The 19,253-nt window shown below is 34.5% G+C and overlaps 1 protein-coding gene across 1 annotated transcript; it reads left to right on the forward strand.

Annotated features, from left to right (window-relative positions):
* The first annotated feature begins 5,982 nt into the window (after positions 1 to 5,982).
* On the forward strand, positions 5,983 to 12,796 carry LOC113283434 (vacuolar protein sorting-associated protein 45 homolog). The gene is made up of 13 exons (XM_026532696.1): positions 5,983 to 6,331; positions 6,670 to 6,865; positions 7,250 to 7,329; positions 9,119 to 9,346; positions 9,441 to 9,566; positions 9,650 to 9,730; positions 9,818 to 9,959; positions 10,051 to 10,229; positions 10,585 to 10,740; positions 10,936 to 11,043; positions 11,141 to 11,262; positions 11,737 to 11,868; positions 12,433 to 12,796. The coding sequence occupies exons 1-13, from the start codon at positions 6,242 to 6,244 to the stop codon at positions 12,491 to 12,493; spliced, it is 1,701 nt and encodes a 566-aa protein (XP_026388481.1). The 5' UTR covers positions 5,983 to 6,241; the 3' UTR covers positions 12,494 to 12,796.
* The last annotated feature ends 6,457 nt before the right edge of the window (positions 12,797 to 19,253 follow it).

Consider the following 19,253-nt stretch of genomic DNA (forward strand, 5'->3'; position numbering starts at 1 on the left):
GTTCAAGTTATACGTTAACTTCAACCTATAAAATTAACACTTATACATGCACTCCCGTGGTAAAAATTTATATATATACATAGGAGTTTTCATGTATTACATAGTAGTTCATAGATCAGGACACACAATTACATAGAAAATAGATGGGTCTGGCTTCAGAATCCCAATGAAGTCTTTAAGTCGTTAACCTATAATGGTTTTATAAAAACCTAGGTTAAAGGAGAATCGACTCTAGTCGCAACTAGTATCACACAGGAGGTGTGGGGATTAGGTTTCCCAGTTGCTAGAATTCTCCCTTATATAGTATTCAAACCAGCGTTTACAATCAATGTTACCTTGGTAACAAAGCATTCAATATTCACTGTTAGATGAAAACCTGATTAGATTCAAGCTAATATCTTTCAACCGTTAGATTGTCTTAGCATGTTACACACAAATGAAACGTACCCTCATTTAGATATGGGTAAACGTACCTAAACGTGTACACTTAGTTGGCTCAACAATAGTTAACCGAAGTTAGCCATATGAACACTTTCATATCAACCTTGTTCATCTTAATCACAACTAGTTCAAATGACTCAAATGAAACTAGTTATAGAGTTATTCAATTGTTTATATTCACTCGAATCAATTCATGAACATTATATCCACGGTTTGCAAATATTACATTCCTTATTATATAAAAGTATTACGCGCAAACGGGTACGTATGCCTAAGTTCCCGGACCTGGTCTTGTTCGCCAGTATGCAAACGGGTACGCATACTGTCGTTCTCGACCGAACTCAGTTGAAATTAGTCCACATACGGGTATGCATATTATAGTTCCCGGACTTCAACTATTTGAATCAGTACGCATACGGGTATGCATACTAAATTCCCGGACTTGGAATACACTTACAACAGTTAGCATACAAGTACGCATACTGTGCTATATCCAATCATGGTTAATTTTTCTAACTCGCATTTTAATCATTGAAACATTCTAGAAGACGAGAATAGCCGTCTCACACAAACTATTAGCTACAAATAAATTTTCAAGTGATCAAATGATCAATATGAACATTCCGAGTCTACATCAAATGACTATCTCATACAAATCATATAAGATGTTACCAGGCGATTTTCACATGATCATCTTTTGACTATCGTCAAGAATAAAAGATGAACTTGGTTAAAGCAAAAGCTTACCAACACATATTTCGAGAAATATGTAAGCGAGTTAAGCTCAGCTCGAAATATCAAATGTGTATAAAGTAAATTTTACACAGTTATACGACTTTTGTCTCAATAGGAGATAGAATAGAAATAGACTTCTGAGTGATAGATGAGTTCAAGTCTCCACATACCTTATGTTGATGAAGTTCCACAAGCTCCCCTTAGTAGTTCTTCGTGTTCAATCGATGAACTTTGTGAAGTCTAAAGCTCAACTACACATTATATCCTAATCCGAGACATAGCTATACGTAGACTAGAAATCAAGACTTGTAGTTTTTACAACTAAACTTGACAAACAAGCATGAGATAACAACGCTTGCGAGTTCGACCGAGCAGTGCTCTAACAGTATGCATACTGTGTGTATCTTGACATTGGTATTAGTTCTTAAACTCTCATTCAATCAATTTGAAACATCCTTAGAAGACAACAATGGTACATACCACTAGCTTCAAGTAATTTTCAAACGATTGATTGATCAATACGAAACTTCCCAAGTTAACATCAAATGATTGTTCCACACAAATCATGTAAGATGTTCAAGGTAATTTTCACATGATCACCTTGACTTAATATTTTGTTTCCAACAAATGAATTGTTTACAACTAAACTTGTCAAGTAAATGATGAAGCTTTATAAGCTTTAAACTTGTATTCCGAGATATATAGAAACGAGATAAACTCGACTCGAAATTTCAAACATGTATAACACAAAGTCAATATATCTATACGACTTAGTCTCATTAGTAGATAAAATTGGATAGACTTCTGAGTGATAGATAAGTTTTAGCCTCCATATACATTTTGTCGACGAAGTTCCTCCAAGGTCTTCAGTAGATCTTCTTCTTCAATTGGTGAACGTCGTGAAGTCTAATGCTCAACTACACACTTTTATCCTAATCCGAGACATATCTATAAGTAGACTAGAAATCAAGTATGTAGTTTTGATCAACTAAACTTGACAAACAAGCTTGAGATAGCAACACTTGCGAGTTCGACCAAGCAGTGCTCTAACACTAGTAATTAATCAAGCGACTCTAGATGAGTTTTAATACAAAATTATGAAAATCAAACTTGACATACCAACGCTTGGTGGGTTCAATCGAGCTATGATCTAACATGCACGATTTAAAGGTTTAACTAAACGATAAATTTCCTACTACAGTCCTCAGGTGTATTAGATCTTGATTATCTCACCCAACATTATCTTCAGTAGTTTAGGTGTCTTGGAGACTCCACTCGGATAGACATTCCAATATTGATCTACATTCGAACCTTAAACTCATTCCTTCGGATTTAGCTCATTGGAACTCTGAGGTTTTTGGAAAAACTCTAAAGAATAAAATAGAGAGTATTCATAGAGCTGGTAATTTCTCTTCACACATAGAAAAATTAAAGAAGCTTCAAGCTGAACTAGGAAAATGGTACAAAATAATAAAAAATGATTACTATCACCAGATTTCGAGGCATAAACAATTTAATAAATTCTATTAGAGAGCCATCCGGCTTATGGTTATTTGATAGATACCAAATCTACTCCAATCTTGTCAATCATTTATCTCAGATTTATACATCTCAAATGAGCAATTATGATATTGATATCTCAAACATAATTGATCCTTGCATCTCTGAAGAAGAAAATTCCTCTCTCTGCGAAATTCCTTCAAAGGATGAAATTTGGGCTACTATTTCTAACATGAATCAATTGGGAGCTCCGGGCCCGGACGGTTTCAAACCCGGCTTTCTTAAGGCGAACTGGGACATTTTGGGCAATGATATTACTTTCGTAATTCAAGATTTCTTTAAAACAAGGATATTAAACCCTGAATTCAATCATACTTTTATCACTTTAATCCCAAAAATTTCCACTTCTCAGACCCCAACAGATGTTAGCCTCATAAGTTTAAGCAATACTACCTACAAGATAATCTTTAAGATTTTAACTAATAGGCTAAAACCTATCCTGAACAAAATTATATCCCCCAACCATTCAGCCTTTCTTCCGGGTAGACAAATTACGAATAACATTATCATTTCCCACGAACTCCTTCACTTAATGAGAATTTCAAAAGCCAAAAAGGGTTACTTGCTCTTAAACTGGATCTTTCTAAAGCTTTCGATAGAGTGGAGTTGGGATTCATTAATAAAGCTCTTTTATCTTTTGTTTTTATCTCCTCTTGGGTAAATCTAATCATGCAATGCATTTCAACCACGTCCTTTTCAATCCTCCTTAATGGTTCTCCAGGTTCGACTTTCAAAAATTATAGAGGATTAAGACAAGGAGATCCTCTCTCCCCTTATCCTTTTCTAATTTGCATGGAAATTCTATCAAGACTATTGGAGAAACCAATTGCGGAAAAAAAGTTATCAGGGATGAAAATCAATAAAGACGCTCCGAATATCTCCCACCTGTTCTTTGCAGATGACTGCTTTCTATTCACAAGAGCAGACTTAACAGATTTACTAGACATTTTATCCTATTTTTAGCCGCCGCATTCACCCGAGATATTAAAAAATAATGGTGAAAATATTAAAAGTTCAGCTAATGACCAAAATGAAAGGTATCTGGGGACGCCTCTATTCTTTGATGAGAATATGAAAGATAATTTTGAACCTCTTCTTCAAAAGTACTACTATTATACTCTTCAAGGCTGAACTTCGAAACTAGTCTCACAGGCAGGGGGGACAGTACTGATAAAATATGTTCTTCAAGCTTACCCTACGTATCAAATGCAAGTATTAGCCTTACCAAAAGAGACTCTATATCAATTAGACAAAATAAAAATAAACTTTTGGTGGAAAAAATATGGGGTGAAAAGATAAGGCGGCATTATAAAAGATTGGACCGGTATCTGTAAACCCATATCGCAAGGGGGTTAGGCATTAATAACCCTCATCAGTTAAATTTAGCCCTTCTAACCAAACAGGTCGGCAGACTAATCTCTGAACCAGATCAATTATGGGTTAAACTTCTAAAAGCAAAATACTTTCCAAACACAAATCCGCTAAAAACTTATAGATCTTCTAATCTTTCCAAGATTTGGACTAATATCCAAAAAGGTCCGAATCTTATAAATGGTAACTTCGTGTGGAAAGTTAAAAATGGAGAGTCGGCAAAAATTTGGGAAGACATATGGATTTCCAATGAAAATATAATTGAAAAACCGGCGGATAGAGGAGACCAAGTTCCTGAAAACAATTGGGATATAGAAAAATTATATGAATATTTCAGTCTTGCGATTAAACAATAAATCCTTGCAATCTCAATTCAGAGCGAAGAGAAAGATAAAATGAAGTGGATGCACCACTCTTTAAGAGATTTTCAGTGAAAAATATCTGTAATTTTCTTAACAACCAAGATTAAGAAATTGACACTATGGTTGCTTCCCGATGGAAGAAATTATGGAAAATTAAAACAATTCCAAGAATTCAATTATTCGTTTGGAAATTAGTGCAGAAGGCTCTACCAACTTCAAGTAGACTTGCAGCTCATATGAACAATATTTTTGCAGACTGCCAGATGTGTAACACTCAAGTTCAAGAAAACGAATAACATTTATTCAGATTTTGTCCTTTTTCCATAGCCATTTGGTTTGGGGTTTCTTTAAGCTTTATTAAGAACCCACCTTTCTCTGAATCAATATGCAATTGTGTCAAAAACTGGATAGAAGATCCGAACTATACTCAACTTTCAGACATAATTGCTACTGTTCTATGGTTTATGTGGAAACACAGATGCTCAGCTGTCTTCGAAGGAAAGGTCTTAACCCGACAATGCTGATAGAGCTGATAAACAAATTTTTACACTCAGCATCTTCAATATCAATCACGAGAAAAACTTCAGCTAGAAATGAAGTAGTATCAACTCCAAATTGGACTTCATTAAACACAGATTGGATAATTTTTATAGATGCGGCTTTCACGAAAGAAGATCTATCAATGGTTTTTGCCTTTATCTTATATTCAGTGGACGAAGAGGAATTCATGCATATCGACGCAGGCTCAGATAAAGAACTGACAACAGTTTATGCAGAAGCAAAGACCATGCTTAAAGCTACATCTTGGTTAAAGAATAATATTCTATCCAGTGTTTCAATTGTCACGGATTGCAAAAGTATTGCTGATTTTCATTAACAAGAAGTGTAAGGAAATATCTTGGGAAGCTGAAAACACAATAAAAGAGGTTGAAGCGAATTTGGATACTCTTCCTCAAGCCAAGGTTAGATATATTAACAGAAAATACAACTCTGCGGCGGATACTTTAGCTAAGGAAGTAAGAATCCCAACATTTATCTTTACACATTAGAGAAAAAATTTATAAGTCAATTATTTTATCTAATGTTTTTGAGAAAAATGATGTTGTAAATCTTTTGTACTATATTACTTGATTTATAAAATTATATCTTTTCATCAGAAAAAAAGAAAAACTAAACGATAAATAAATTTTTGATAATGGCAAACTCGAATCTGAATATGTGACTGGAAAATTTTCAATGACTTTAACAAGAATGGGTCTGGTAGGCCCCACCTCGCTAGAAAAATAGCAGGGGGTCCCATATTTTGTGATGGATCTGTATCTAGACGGTTTAGAGGTGTTTTTTTTATCACTTTCTGTTTAGCTTTTTTTAATGAAAAGGATGGGAATATGAGAGATACTAACACGGTCAAACTCAGATTTTAAGGTGGTAAATGGAAAAAATTAGAATTAAAAAGTAAATTTATTTTAGACATTGTGAAAAGGTGGGAAATAAAAAAAGTGTGGGTGGTAAATTGGGAGAACCCTCGTAAATTGTAATGTCCTTACCAAAAACCAGCAAACAAATACCTGAGAGAAGAAACAGATCGAGATATTTTTTTAACCTTGTTCAAAATCAAAACATCTAAAACTCGACCCACTTATTTTTTTTAATCGATACATCATTGGTTCCTTTTCTCTCCACACCATTAAGAAGAAGGAGAAGGAAGGAAGAATTACTCCCTTGAATCAGTAGTAAGTCTTTTCTGGATCAGTCTTACCAGATCCAAGAAAATGGTGCTTACTTCAGCGTTAAGAGATTATGTAACAAGGATGTTACAGGATATCTCTGGCATGAAAGTTCTCATCCTTGATTCTCAAACGGTAATTCCTATCTCTTTAATCGTCAGTATATTTTTATTTCTTGATTTGTGAAAATAAAATTGCATCTAAATTTGATCGCACAAGTTTTGATTTTAAGTGAAAATCTATTCAGAATTGTATAATTTAGTTTCAGTTCGTGCTGGTGGTGTTGAATGTGATTCAAGTGTACATGGCTTTTGTATCTTGTGATTTGTGCCACTTATGAACCGACTAAGAAACCCTAATATAGCATGTATAGGATGAATGTGTAATGGTTTTCTGTCATTAAGGATTTTTATTGTTCTTAGAATTTTGCATTTGCAAAATTAGATGAAACTGACTTTGATGTTTATATTCAGGTTAGTATTGTAAGTGTTGTGTTTTCACAATCAGAGTTACTTCAGAAAGAAGTTTTCCTGGTTGAATTGGTGGATTCAACATCCAAAGAATCTATGTCACATCTCAAAGCTGTTTATTTCCTAAGACCGACATCAGAAAATATTCAACACTTGCGACGACAAATAGCTAATCCAAGATTTGGAGAATATCACTTGTGTAAGCTCCTTTCCATGTTAATTCAATTTATTATTGTAATGTAGGTTTATTTTGAATGTTTTGAATAGTAAACTATTTGGTATATGCCTATATTTATATTAATTCCAGTTTATGAGTCTAGAGAATGTAAACTGCTCTAAGATATGTATATGTTCTCCTGTCATTTCGCCAAGTCTTAGAGTAAACAAAAACACTTCTCAATACAAACAAACATCATTTGGTTCTTAATAGTTAATTTATGATACAGAAGGATTATTTTTCTGTCAGTTTTTTACGTTGCTTTATTTAAAAGTCAGATAATTGAACTTTTTATATATGAATAATACGTTTATGATTCCTTAAAGATCATCTTGCATTTGTAAGCAATTATATGTTTTTGGACAGTTTTCTCCAATATCATGAAGGACACTCAGATTCATGTACTCGCTGACTCGGATGAGCAAGAGGTTGTACAGCAAGTTCAGGTGAGTCCTCCCAGCTATTCTTCTTTTTACTCTGTTAGCCATTTGCCCTCCCTAAACTTTCAAATCTGTGGTGCTCATCCTTCTCACGAACTTTAATCTCTTCCTAGAAGGTTACTAGAGGTGTCATGAAAACTATATAGAGTGTAATATGTACTATTTGGCCACTTCAAAACTATGCTGTTTGAGAATTTGTACCATAAGTTGGAGGGGCAGAACTATGGAGCATTGGGACTTAGGTATTGGACAAATACACTCATATCACATAGGTATGCCTGCGTGGAGAGATGCTAAAAGAAAGTTTGATAGCCATCAAATTATGGAATCCAATGTGCATTATCCTTGAGATTTATAATGTTTTTAGGTGAAGAATCTTATAGAACCAACAACAGAAGCAAAAGAAGAAGCTATGTGAAGTGAAGGCGAATAATATGTTAGTAACTTATATTGTTGAAGGGGCAATTAGTTTCAGAAACTAGTCTACTTTACACGCAGGATACTTTGAGTGACATAATCTGCCTGATAACTCTCTGTATCAGGTGACTTGTGGACATGGAGTGCAGTACCTTTTGTCTACCTTTAACCGGAGCGTTGGGAGGTGTAATGAGAAACTTTCATAGATTGAGTGGGTGTATTGTATCGATATGCATTGTCCTTGAGACTTAGAACGTTTTAGGTGAAGAATCTTATAGAACCAATAACAGAAGCAAAAGAAGAAACTACGTGAAGTGAAGGAGAATAATATGTTAGTAACTTATCTTATTAGGTGCAATTAGTTTTAGAAACTAGTCTACTTCATATGCAGGATACTTTGAGCGACAATCTGCTTGATAACTCTGCGTATCAGGAGTTGTGAACATGGAGTGGAGTACCTTTTATCTGCCTTTAACCGGAGAAACTTTTACAGCTTGAGTGAGTGTAACACTTGGCTTAGTAATTGATATCTGATTCAGAAGATTTGGTTCGAATGAAGAAGAGTGGTCCCTTGGCAGCCTAATTGCAAAAATGAAATTCAAGGTTTGGAATAGGGAGATCATTATTCCGGTTGTATTATAGGACAGGAGGAAAGGACCGCTTGAAAGTGAAACCTTCAGGTAGTTATTAAGTTACTTCATTTGTTATGGAGACCAGAAAGCAATGGACTCGTGAAGTTCATTAATGTTTCAAAATTGAGGACATTACTGAATGCTTTACTATTCAGCTGGGCGGATAATAACGCAGTTAATGGACTAGTAAATGAAAATTGTTGATGTTTAGAGTTCGTTAGCTACAATTTAAGCGAGGATCACGATAAGCTGAAAGATGAAACAAGTAATAGGTCTGTAGTAGCAAAGAACTTCACTAGTGGCAAAAACAGCATTCACAAACACCGATGACATAAATATAAAGGCAGGAAAAACACTCCAGGTGAAAGTTATTAGGTATACCTTCTTGACGAATCATAGTCGTAGTGCAGTCGGATGACTGCATATTCACCTGACAGTTATAGTTTCCTTTTTCTTTAGGACCCTTCTGGTAGTGCTTTTCATTGTGACATTATGATCTTTTTTGCACATTTTTAAGTGAAATATCTGTGTATACATCTTGGAATTGTAATCATTTACCCTTAGGAAACCCGAAATTAACTGTCATGAATAGCACTGTTTTCAATTCGCTGCAGCGGCTAGTCAATAGACAGATAGCTATAATAATAGTGTTACTGATAATTGTATGTTTCCACTAAGATTTATATTGGCTCGATTCCAAAATGTTCAACTATAAAGGAAATAACATTGTTCATCTGTCACTGCAGGAGTTCTATGGAGATTTCTGTGCCACAGATCCTTACCATTTCACTTTAAATTTTCCTCTGAATCACATTTATATGCTCCCAGCAGTTGTGGACCCCTCAAGTTTGCAAAACTTTTGTGATCGAGTCGTTGATGGTATTACTGCTGTCTTTTTAGCATTAAAACGCCGACCTGTTATACGGTATCAACGAACCTCTGATATTTCTAAAAGGATTGCCCAGGAAGCTTCGGTAAGCTTTTATTCCTTTATTTAGCTATTGTGTGGTATGCAAATTTTCTGATAGGTTGGAAATTCACTTGTTTATTGCTCTGTTTTTGATGCAGAAAGTCATGTATGAACGAGAAACTGGTCTCTTTGATTTTAGACGGACAGAAATCTCTCCTTTGTTACTGATAGTTGATAGGAGGGATGACCCTGTTACACCATTGTTGAATCAATGGACGTATCAGGTTAGCCTGGCAACTTTAGTTTTTCAGTAGTCCTTTTTTTATTCTACTCATATTAAAGTAATCCTTTTCATTTTTATTTGTAGGCAATGGTCCATGAATTAATTGGAATTCAAGATAATAAAGTGGACTTGAGAAATATCGGCAAAGCTCCGAAAGATCAGCAGGTTGAGTTGCAATTACTTGCAGCGTTTTCCTCTTACTTGTGGTTCTTATATTTTTGACAAGCTATCAATTTTTGTTCCTTCTTGTAGGAGGTTGTACTATCATCAGAGCAAGATGCCTTTTTTAAATCAAATATGTATGAGAATTTTGGAGATCTTGGGATGAATATCAAGCGAATGGTGGATGACTTTCAGCAGATAGCGAAGAGTAACCAGAACATTCAAACAATAGGTAAATATAATGCGAAAAGCTGCAGGAAATTTTGCCCTCATAATCAGGAGAGTTGATGAGTACCTTAGAAATGCTTTTTTATATTTTTCAGAAGACATGGCCAAATTTGTTGACAACTATCCCGAGTATAGAAAGAAGCATGGAAATGTCTCGAAGCATGTAACAATGGTAACTGAATTGAGCAAAATTGCTGAGGAGCGGAAGCTCATGCTAGTGTCACAAACAGAGCAAGATTTAGCTTGCACTGGGGGCCAGGTGGCAGCCTTTGAGGTAAAGGATAGGTTTCTCTTGTTATAACTTATAATGTATCGACTATAGGTAAATTTAATGCATATGGACAGTTGGTTACATCTTGGTTTAAACCTACATGCAATATAACTTCAATTGATGTTTCACATTTACAAGTTGCACAATTCCAAAGTTATGTGGAATAAAATAATATGAAAAAAAAATTATACATGCATCTTCAATCCAACTTGTAGATGAAAGGAGGTGTTATCCGTACCTAAAGTTTCAGAGTTCCAAAATTTAAACCTCCATCGTTGTACCTTAAGAGGAAAATGGTGTTTGATATTGCTTTCTGGGTTAATCTGAATATAACTATTTTCTACAAATACTCTTGTAGGCTGTCATGAATCTTTTAAGCAATGATAGCGTCTCTGACGTTGACCGCTTGCGTTTAGTAATGTTGTATGCTTTGCGCTACGAGAAAGAGAGCCCAGTTCAATTGATGCAGCTGTGCAACAAATTGGCGTCACGATCTGCGAAGTATAAATCTGGTGTGAAGTAGCTAAACCAACTTCTCTCTGCTATGTTTAGTGACACATTGTTCTTCGAAAAAACGTATATGTATTAGCTTATATTTACTTTGTTGAAAATTCATCTGCATTCAATTCTAAATCGAGTTCGAAACATGCCATCCATGTATTAGTGGAGACTATTGGCAGAACTTAACTGCTTGTTTATGGATCTGCAGCTGGTCCAATTCCTTATAAAGCAAGCAGGTGTGGATAGAAGAACTGGTGATCTTTATGGAAACCGAGATCTCCTAAATATTGCTCGCAACATGGCACGTGGAATTAAGGTCTGTGCATGCCAATGAAGATCCTAAACCTGCCCCAACAACACCCAGACATATTATTGTTGTAAATCATTAATCTCACATGTTATATTGTGCACAGGGGGTGGAGAATGTGTATACCCAGCACCAGCCTCTTCTGTTCCAAACCATGGAAAGCATCACAAAGGGACGGCTTAGAGATGTGGATTACCCATTTATTGGGAATCACTTCCAGCAAGGAAGGTTTGTTATGCGTATCCATTTAACTCCCCAAAAAATTCCCAGTTACTGAAGTTAATTGTATATACTGTTTCGTACTTGCTTTCTGTTGCTTCATAACTTCATGGTCGTCCAAATTTTCTTCTTTTCTTATGCACTCTGCTGATATGTTTAATAGCCATTGTTTGGTAATGAAATGATCGCTAACTCACCTTTGACATATGGAAGTATAATATTGAAACGCAAATTGCGGTGTACTGCATGGAATATTCCAGAGGAATTATACAAGAACATTATGTAGAAAGTATAATGAGGAAGTCCAACATACATTGCTGAATCAGTTCACAAGTTACACCCGAGTTTATAATCGGTTGGATGTGATAACCGAGTTGGATAGTTTCTGTTGTTTGTGGGGATAATATGTGGCTGCTGTAAGCTATTGGTTGTATTTCCTTTGACCATTTTGTGATTTCTTACTTGTACATTATATTCAAACAGACCTCAGGATGTAGTGATCTTCGTTGTGGGCGGCACAACATATGAGGAGGCACGTGCCGTGGCTTTACAGAATGCTTCTAATTCTGGAACCCGCTTTATACTTGGTGGTTCGGTCGTTCTCAATTCAAAGAGGTAAGTTAAAGTTGGTTTGTTTTAATATATCTGTGATACTTTGAATCTGCATAAATATTGAAACCAGACAACCCCTACTTATCATGCTAGTTGCTACTCCTACTATCTTAATAGTTCTCACTGAATTCTGGTGATTTATCTTTTCCACATGTTCACAAAATACTGCAGTATCGGATATCAAGCATCACTTTTGTGTTTCTTACATTTTCAAATAAATTTTGGCAGCCCAACCAAAAATAATCTTTAGGTTATAGAATGATTTATCAACCAGTTGATATTTAATCGAGAATATATTATCCAAAAGAAGCTCTTGTTCTGTATAATTATTCAAGAACAAGATATCCATACAAGAGAACTATTTAAGCAGACACAGAATGTTGGACCATTGGATGTGTCATATTTATAAACTGATCAATGACTCCATTTCCTTAAAACTCCGAAGGTTTATTAACATCTTTAGTGGCTGAGATTAGTTAAATATCAAGTAAAGCATGGCTCAGTCATATACGTATAGCATATCTTAGTGAATACTTGTTTAAAATCTATATTAATTGTGGAATGCAGGTTTTTAAAGGACTTGGAAGAAGCTCAAAGAATAGCCAAGTCAAACATTAGTGCAGTTTGATCCAGGAGCATGTACCTTATCTGTTTCAAGCCAAACGCTGGGCGATTGGACCAGCTTCATCTTGGTTTCAGATTCTGTGTAGTATACCTTTAAACGACTAGATCACCAGGATGCGAAAAGTATAAATATCTTTTTTGATTCGTTTCAACTCACATTTGAGAAAAGTCATAAATTGTAGAAAACCTGCTATCAGTAGTACCGGTAGGCAGTAAAAATGTTGTTGTAAATAGTGGGTTATGATGATCAACTATTATGTACAAATCTCCTTTTTTTTTATTCCCATATTTTGGTTGTCTTCTCCAACTCCAGCTGCCAGCATGTTACTAGCAAAAGCATGTCCAAACAAGAAGATGGAAGAAAAATCACAAAATGTTGTCCCTGGGTTGACCTGTGACAAGCTTGCTTTCATCTAATGTACCAAAAATTTTCAATTCGTGCTGTTCCATGCAATTTTCTTTGGCTGTCCTACTTGAAATTTTTTAGACGTAAAACCGTGCAATATTATGCTCCAAGCCATTTACCACAATTTTGTGACATCTCAGCACCTACACTCTGCTCGGAATAGTCCACTGAACAATGAAAGTTTTGTTGCAGCAAAATGGTGTAAATTATGCCAAAGAGAGTTTGTCCAAGGGAGAGGAGGGCAGGGCCGTAGCAAACTATTTGGGGGCTCTAGGCGAAGTTAGAGAAACGGGGGCCCTCTGTAAGCAAATTTTTTTTCTCTTGTTTGATACCATAGACAATCAGCCCAAATATTTGTCTGAAAAAGCCGAAGAAACACCTTATCTTATAAAGATCAATATTCCTGCCCTTTACGAATCAAAAACCCCAGTTGTGCTATCGAAATAAACTTATCCACTATCAACTTCCAAACTTTGTTTGGACGAGGCAACCGTTGCTAGAATTGTCAATGAAGTTTTGTACGGTATAAACACATTGGCATAGTAGTCTTCCATATCTTTAAGAAAATCAATTTTTTCTTTTTGCATAAACTGTTTGGGCAGCAAAAACTTCAAAACGTTTCAATTTTGCATTTAAGTCATGCCCGTTAATACATCGGAACCCATTTCATGCCTTAGATAACTTTTTTTTGTTTTTCTAATGAACATATAAAATTTTATAAATCAACTAATATAGTACAAAAGGTTTACAACATCATTTTTCTCAAAAACATTAGATAAAATACTTGACTTACAAATTTTTTCTGTAATGATTAAAGATAAATGTTGGAGGCTCTTGATTCTTGCTTCCTTAGCTAAAGTATCCGCCGCCTAGTTGTATTTTCTGCTAATATATCTAAGCTTTGCTTGAGGAAGAGTATCCAGATTCGCTTCAACCTCGTTTATTGTGTTTCTTACACTTTTTGTTAATGAAATCAACAAATACCTTTGCAATCCGTGATAATTGAAACGCTGGATATAATATTATTTTTTTACCAAGATGTAGCTTTAAGCATTGCTTTGGCTTCTGCATGAACTGTTGTCATTGCTTTATCTAAGCCTGTTTTGATATGCATGAATTCCTCTTGGTCCACTGAATATAAAATAAAGGCAAAACCCATTGCTAGATCTTCTTTCTTGAACGTCGCATCTATAAAAATTATCCAATCCGTGTTTAATGTAGTCCAGTTTGGAGTCAATATTACTCCATTTCTAGTCGAGGTTTTTCTCGTGGTTGATATTGAAGCTGTTGAGTATAAATATTTGTTTATCATCTCTATCAACATTGTCGGTTTAGGATCCTTTCCTTCGAAGACAATTGAGCATTTGTATTTCCATATAAACTAGAGACCACTAGCATTTTTTGACCCAATTGCCTTAGATAACTTTCAAGCTTGATATAAGAAGATGTAAAATGAGTTGTTTGTCGATTGCCCAACTTAACATTATTTTTTTTGAAGCATATTTGCATCATATTTATACACAACAACTAAATTGAATTGTTGATTTTTTTTTTTGAAGCACTAAATTGTTGAATTAAAAATTTGGAAGTGGAATCTAGATTAAAAAAATTAAATGTCAAATGATAAAATTTACTTTGATGTCATTGGCGTAAACCTTGTTCTTGTTTTTTCGTTAGGAAAGGAGAAAACCCTTGAACTATTAAGTTGTAATAAAATAAGGACAAAAAAAACAACAAATTAAATGAACTAATGGGAAATCAAATACAATAAATCAGGAAAAAGATAAGGAAAAGAAAAAATAGAAACAGAAAAGTCGAATAGTTAATGGGAAACTATATAACCAATAGGATTTGGGGCTCCTTGGATTTGGGGGTCCTAGGCCGTCGCCTAGCTGGCCTATGCTCAGCGACGACCCTGGAGGAGGGACTAGGGAGTTTTGCGCTAAAATTTACTTGGTCTAAAACTCGTGGAATGCTCGGCCATGGCCCATGAGCCACTAAATCACATTTATACACACTTGTGTTATTGATAAATAACTTGCAGTCCTAGTCTCTCCTTTCTCTCTCCTCCTCTCATTCTCACTTCTTCTTCTCCAACAAAAGCATCAAGAACAATCCTTCTGTACTCAGATCTATTCCATTTTTGGACTAGGTCTGAGCATATTTCTTCATTGTTCTTTGTTTTCTAGGTTAGCTAGTAGTTTAGTGTAGTTTTTATTATGTTTCCTACTTATCTACACCATTATGGTGATTTTATCTACTCTTTTGAGGTTTATCTTCGCTTTAATGGCGATTCTTGGTTATTGGGTTGGGTTTTAAGATCAATAGTGATGCTCTCCATGCTCTCCAACGAAGAAATCTTCATCTTGGTGGTCTCCGACGACGGAATCTTCATCATCAACTTATCCGGCGAAGGAATCTCCATAGGTGGTCTTTTTCATGACGGAAGCTTCATCACTAATTACAAGAGATTTGAGCAAATCACTCCTACTTTGGGAGCACATTTTTCTATAGAAGAAAAACACACTAAATGGTTGGAAGTTAATTCCGAGAAAAACCATCATTCTTCCGATTTAATCGGATCTTATTCATACTTGTATTTGTCTTACTCCGGTAATCCTTCTCTTTCTCTTGTCGGATTTCTCTGTATTGTACCTTTACGGTATGTTCTTGTTACTTTGTATTCTCTTATTTTCGATATTAAACTCATTGTAACCTCGAATTTTCATTAATAAAAAGGTTCTTTGTTTATCAAAATAAAATAAAATAATAATAATAAATAAATAAATAACTTGCAGTGTTGCACGCTTATGGGGGTAACTTGCACTTATTTCAATAACTTGCATACTTATGGGGATAACTAATAACTTATACTTATGCGGATACTATATTAGAGGTATATGGATAAAAGGGGTATTATTAGTGTTTTTAGGGGTACATGGAGGAAGAGCCCAGCCTTCGATTTTCAAGATTCAAAAACGTTAAACACCCGCTCTTTCCATACTCAAGAGCAAATTGTTCTATAAATGAAATCAATCTCTGTTTTGTTTTCCCAACAAGCCCAACTTGATTCCCAAGTCTCTCTCACCCACAACCCCCAACGCTTTCTTTTTGATCATCTGTTTTCTTACAGAGAGTAGTTCTTTGTTTCTTTTTTGCTAAAACCCCAAAATCAACCTACTTGCTAAATTCGACGGAGGAGGGAGATTGTGCTGACCTTTGTGCTGGTTAATAACATCTGAGGCCAACGAAACTTACAAGATGGGAACCTTTTCACTAGCTCTGGTAAGTGTTAACTTGGGGGGAGTTCCGGTTCTCAACGACTAGTTATTTTCCCTCCGAAGATATAACTGTAACTTAACAGCTCATACAAATTAGCTTTTTCCGTGATTATAATCTGAAATAAAGCTATAAGCTTTTTCCGTGAAGCAATAGTCTTTGTAATCCGACTTGAAAAACAATCGGTAGTGGTTTATATTATAAATATAATACTTATGTAGTTTCTGATATAACCGCACCCACAACCCTAACTCTTTCTTTCTCATCATCTTCTTTCTATTAACAAGAGTAGTTCTCTGTTTCTTTCTGATCATCTTCTTAATTTCTTACCGAGATTGTGCTAAATCAACCAACGATGGAGGAAGGAGACTGTGCTGATCTCCGTGCTTATTCTAGAGTGTTATGTGAAATCAAATCCATCTTTATATTTGTGTGTTTGATTTTAAATTTTTTTACTGATTTGATTTTAGGGTTTTGATATCAACAAAGTTGTTCAGAGTTGTAATCTAAACTTATGAATCTCTTCAAATTCTAGGATGCTGATTACTGTGGTGAGCATAAGATTAAATTCGATCCAATCGAGGATGCTAAGCATGTTGCATACTGGAGAGATCGTTGTGCCGGTATCATCTCCGACTCAAAATCTTATCTGATAATTACTGAAGAAAAAACATCAAACAAGATTCAACAAGATAAACTGAAAGTAGAAAGAGAAAAGGTGGCAAGGAAGATTCAAGAAGATAAACTGAAAATTGAAAGGGAAAGAGCAGTATCAAGGAAAGCCCAAGAAGATAAATTGAAAATTAAAAGAGAGCGAGCAGCTGCTCGGATTGCCCAAGAAAAGACGCGAAGAGAGCAACAAATATGTAAAAATATTTTTGATAAAGAAGAAGATTTATTAGAAAAGAAGAGGTAAGATTTTTTTTTGATAAAGAAGAAGGTTTATTAGGAAAGAAGAGGGATGCTTTTTTTTGTTTTTTTTTTGATAAAGAAGAAGATTTATTAGAAAAGAAGAGGAAAGATTTTTTTTTTTTATAAGGAAGAAGATTTATTAGAAAAGAAGAGGAAAGATTTTTTTTTTTGATAAAGAAGAAGATTTATTAGAAAAGAAGAGGAAAAATTATTATTTATTTTTTGATAAAGAAGAATATTTTCAGAAAAGAAGAGGAAAGTTTTTTTTTTTTGATAAAGAAGAAGATTTATTAGAAAAAAAGAGGAAAGATTATTATTTATTTATTTTTTGATAAAGAAGAAGATTTATTAGAAAAGAAGAGGAAAGATTTATTTATTTTTTTGATAAAAGAAGAAGATTTATTAGAAAAGAAGAGGAAATATTTTTATTTTTTTTGGTAAAGAAGAAGATTTATTAGAAAAGAAGAGAAAAGATTTTTTTTTTTTATTTTTGATAAAGAAGAAGATTTATTAGAAAAGAAGAGGAAAGATTATCATTATTTATTTTTTTTGATAAAGAAGAAGATTTATTAGGTAATGAATCTGCAAATAAGTTATTCTCTTTGTTGTTCTTGTTAACTTGGGCATCTTTTGTCTAAAGACTTTAATTATTGCTAAGGATTATGTCTTGTGACTAATCTATGAACAACTAAAAGTAAAGTTGCTGCTGAAATCGCCTCAAGGAAGAATCAAGATGTTAAATTACAAAGAGAGAGAGATAGGGCAGCATCTCAAATAGCATTAAAAGAGATGGAAAGGACACTAGTCAAATAACACCAAGGTGAACAAACTTGTGGTACAAATACTCCACCCATATGTTGAGAGCTACAAGAACTCCAGTTCCCCCAAAAGTGATACAAAAACTCCAAATCTTTTAATATGGGAAAATTACATCCATTTTATTTTCAAGAAATACCCAACCTACCCTACTATTCATCGCCTTCTTCTCCATACGAGATCTATTTTCTCTCTCTATCACTCACACCAACACCACCCGCACCACCAACCTCATCGTCTTCTTCTCTATACCCAACCTCATCTTTATCCTCCCGCACCACCAACAGACTCGCGATCATCTCTTGATCCTCCACCAACGTCGCATCCTTCTCTTCTTCTTCTCCTATCACCAACAACAACACCTACTACTCCGTTACCAACATAAATATATACAGATTGACAATACAAATTGAGGAAAATAAAAAGGTAAAAATCTAGTTAAATCTAGAGATCTGATTTTTTGTGTAACATTAATGTGGTTTTTCTTCTCAATCTATCTATTCAGAAGTTGGATGTCAAAAAAATCGGTCCCAAATGCTGATTGGTTTGTCATTTTGATGAACTATGTCTAGGGTATTGAAGAATTGGTCTGAAATGATGAATAAATCAAACCGTCTTTTGATATTCTAATAAAGTGTGGATCTTGCATTTGTTTAGTACCGAGATTTGTTTTCACTTATATGTTAAGTTCGATGAGTATTCTAATTGATTAGTACAATGATTCAAACAGAGTAATTACATTTTCGGTTTCATCTAATTTAGGTGGAGGATCTAATTTCATCTAATTTTGATGGAGCAATTACATTTTCAGTGAGTAAAAAATAATCTAAAATCAAACAAACCAATTTGATAATCATCTAATTTTGGTGAAACCGATTTTGGTTTCCTCCAATTTTGTTTGATACTTTTTGAACTTTTATCGGTGAAACCAACATTGTTGGTGATAAATAATTTTCTATTGAAACAATTTTAAGATTACTCTGAATTTACTGTTGAGTGAGAATGTTATTGGTCTGGGATGTTAATTAAACACAGGTTTGTTGCTTTTGATTCAAAGTATGATTTCGTTCCAGCTATTTGATCCATGTGTGGGAATTGATTGGGTTTTGAAGACGTGTCACATGTTTTCATTTAATTACCTATGTTGATTAGGATTTCTAACATTTTTTATTGTTATATTAATGCTTTGAGAAGTTTTAACATGATTAGAGAAAGAAATTAATACTTCCATTAACCATAAAATAGTTGATTAAGTTTTTGGTAGAATTATTAGTAAGGCTTCCCGTGATAACTCTCAAAACCGTTCACTGAGATCTTAGACAATAACAGTTGTTGATAATTGTGTTCTCAT

The sequence above is a fragment of the Papaver somniferum genome, chromosome 5, assembly GCF_003573695.1.
Source record: "Papaver somniferum cultivar HN1 chromosome 5, ASM357369v1, whole genome shotgun sequence".
NCBI lineage: Eukaryota > Viridiplantae > Streptophyta > Magnoliopsida > Ranunculales > Papaveraceae > Papaver > Papaver somniferum.

Bases quoted from the DNA above. Each gene is read 5' to 3' on its own strand.
- LOC113283434 (XM_026532696.1), top strand. From the start codon at position 6,242: ATGGTGCTTACTTCAGCGTTAAGAGATTATGTAACAAGGATGTTACAG. The intron at 6,332-6,669 runs GTAATTCCTATC...GTTTATATTCAG, and splicing joins TCATCCTTGATTCTCAAACG to GTTAGTATTGTAAGTGTTGT. The intron at 11,869-12,432 runs GTAAGTTAAAGT...TGTGGAATGCAG, and splicing joins GTCGTTCTCAATTCAAAGAG to GTTTTTAAAGGACTTGGAAG.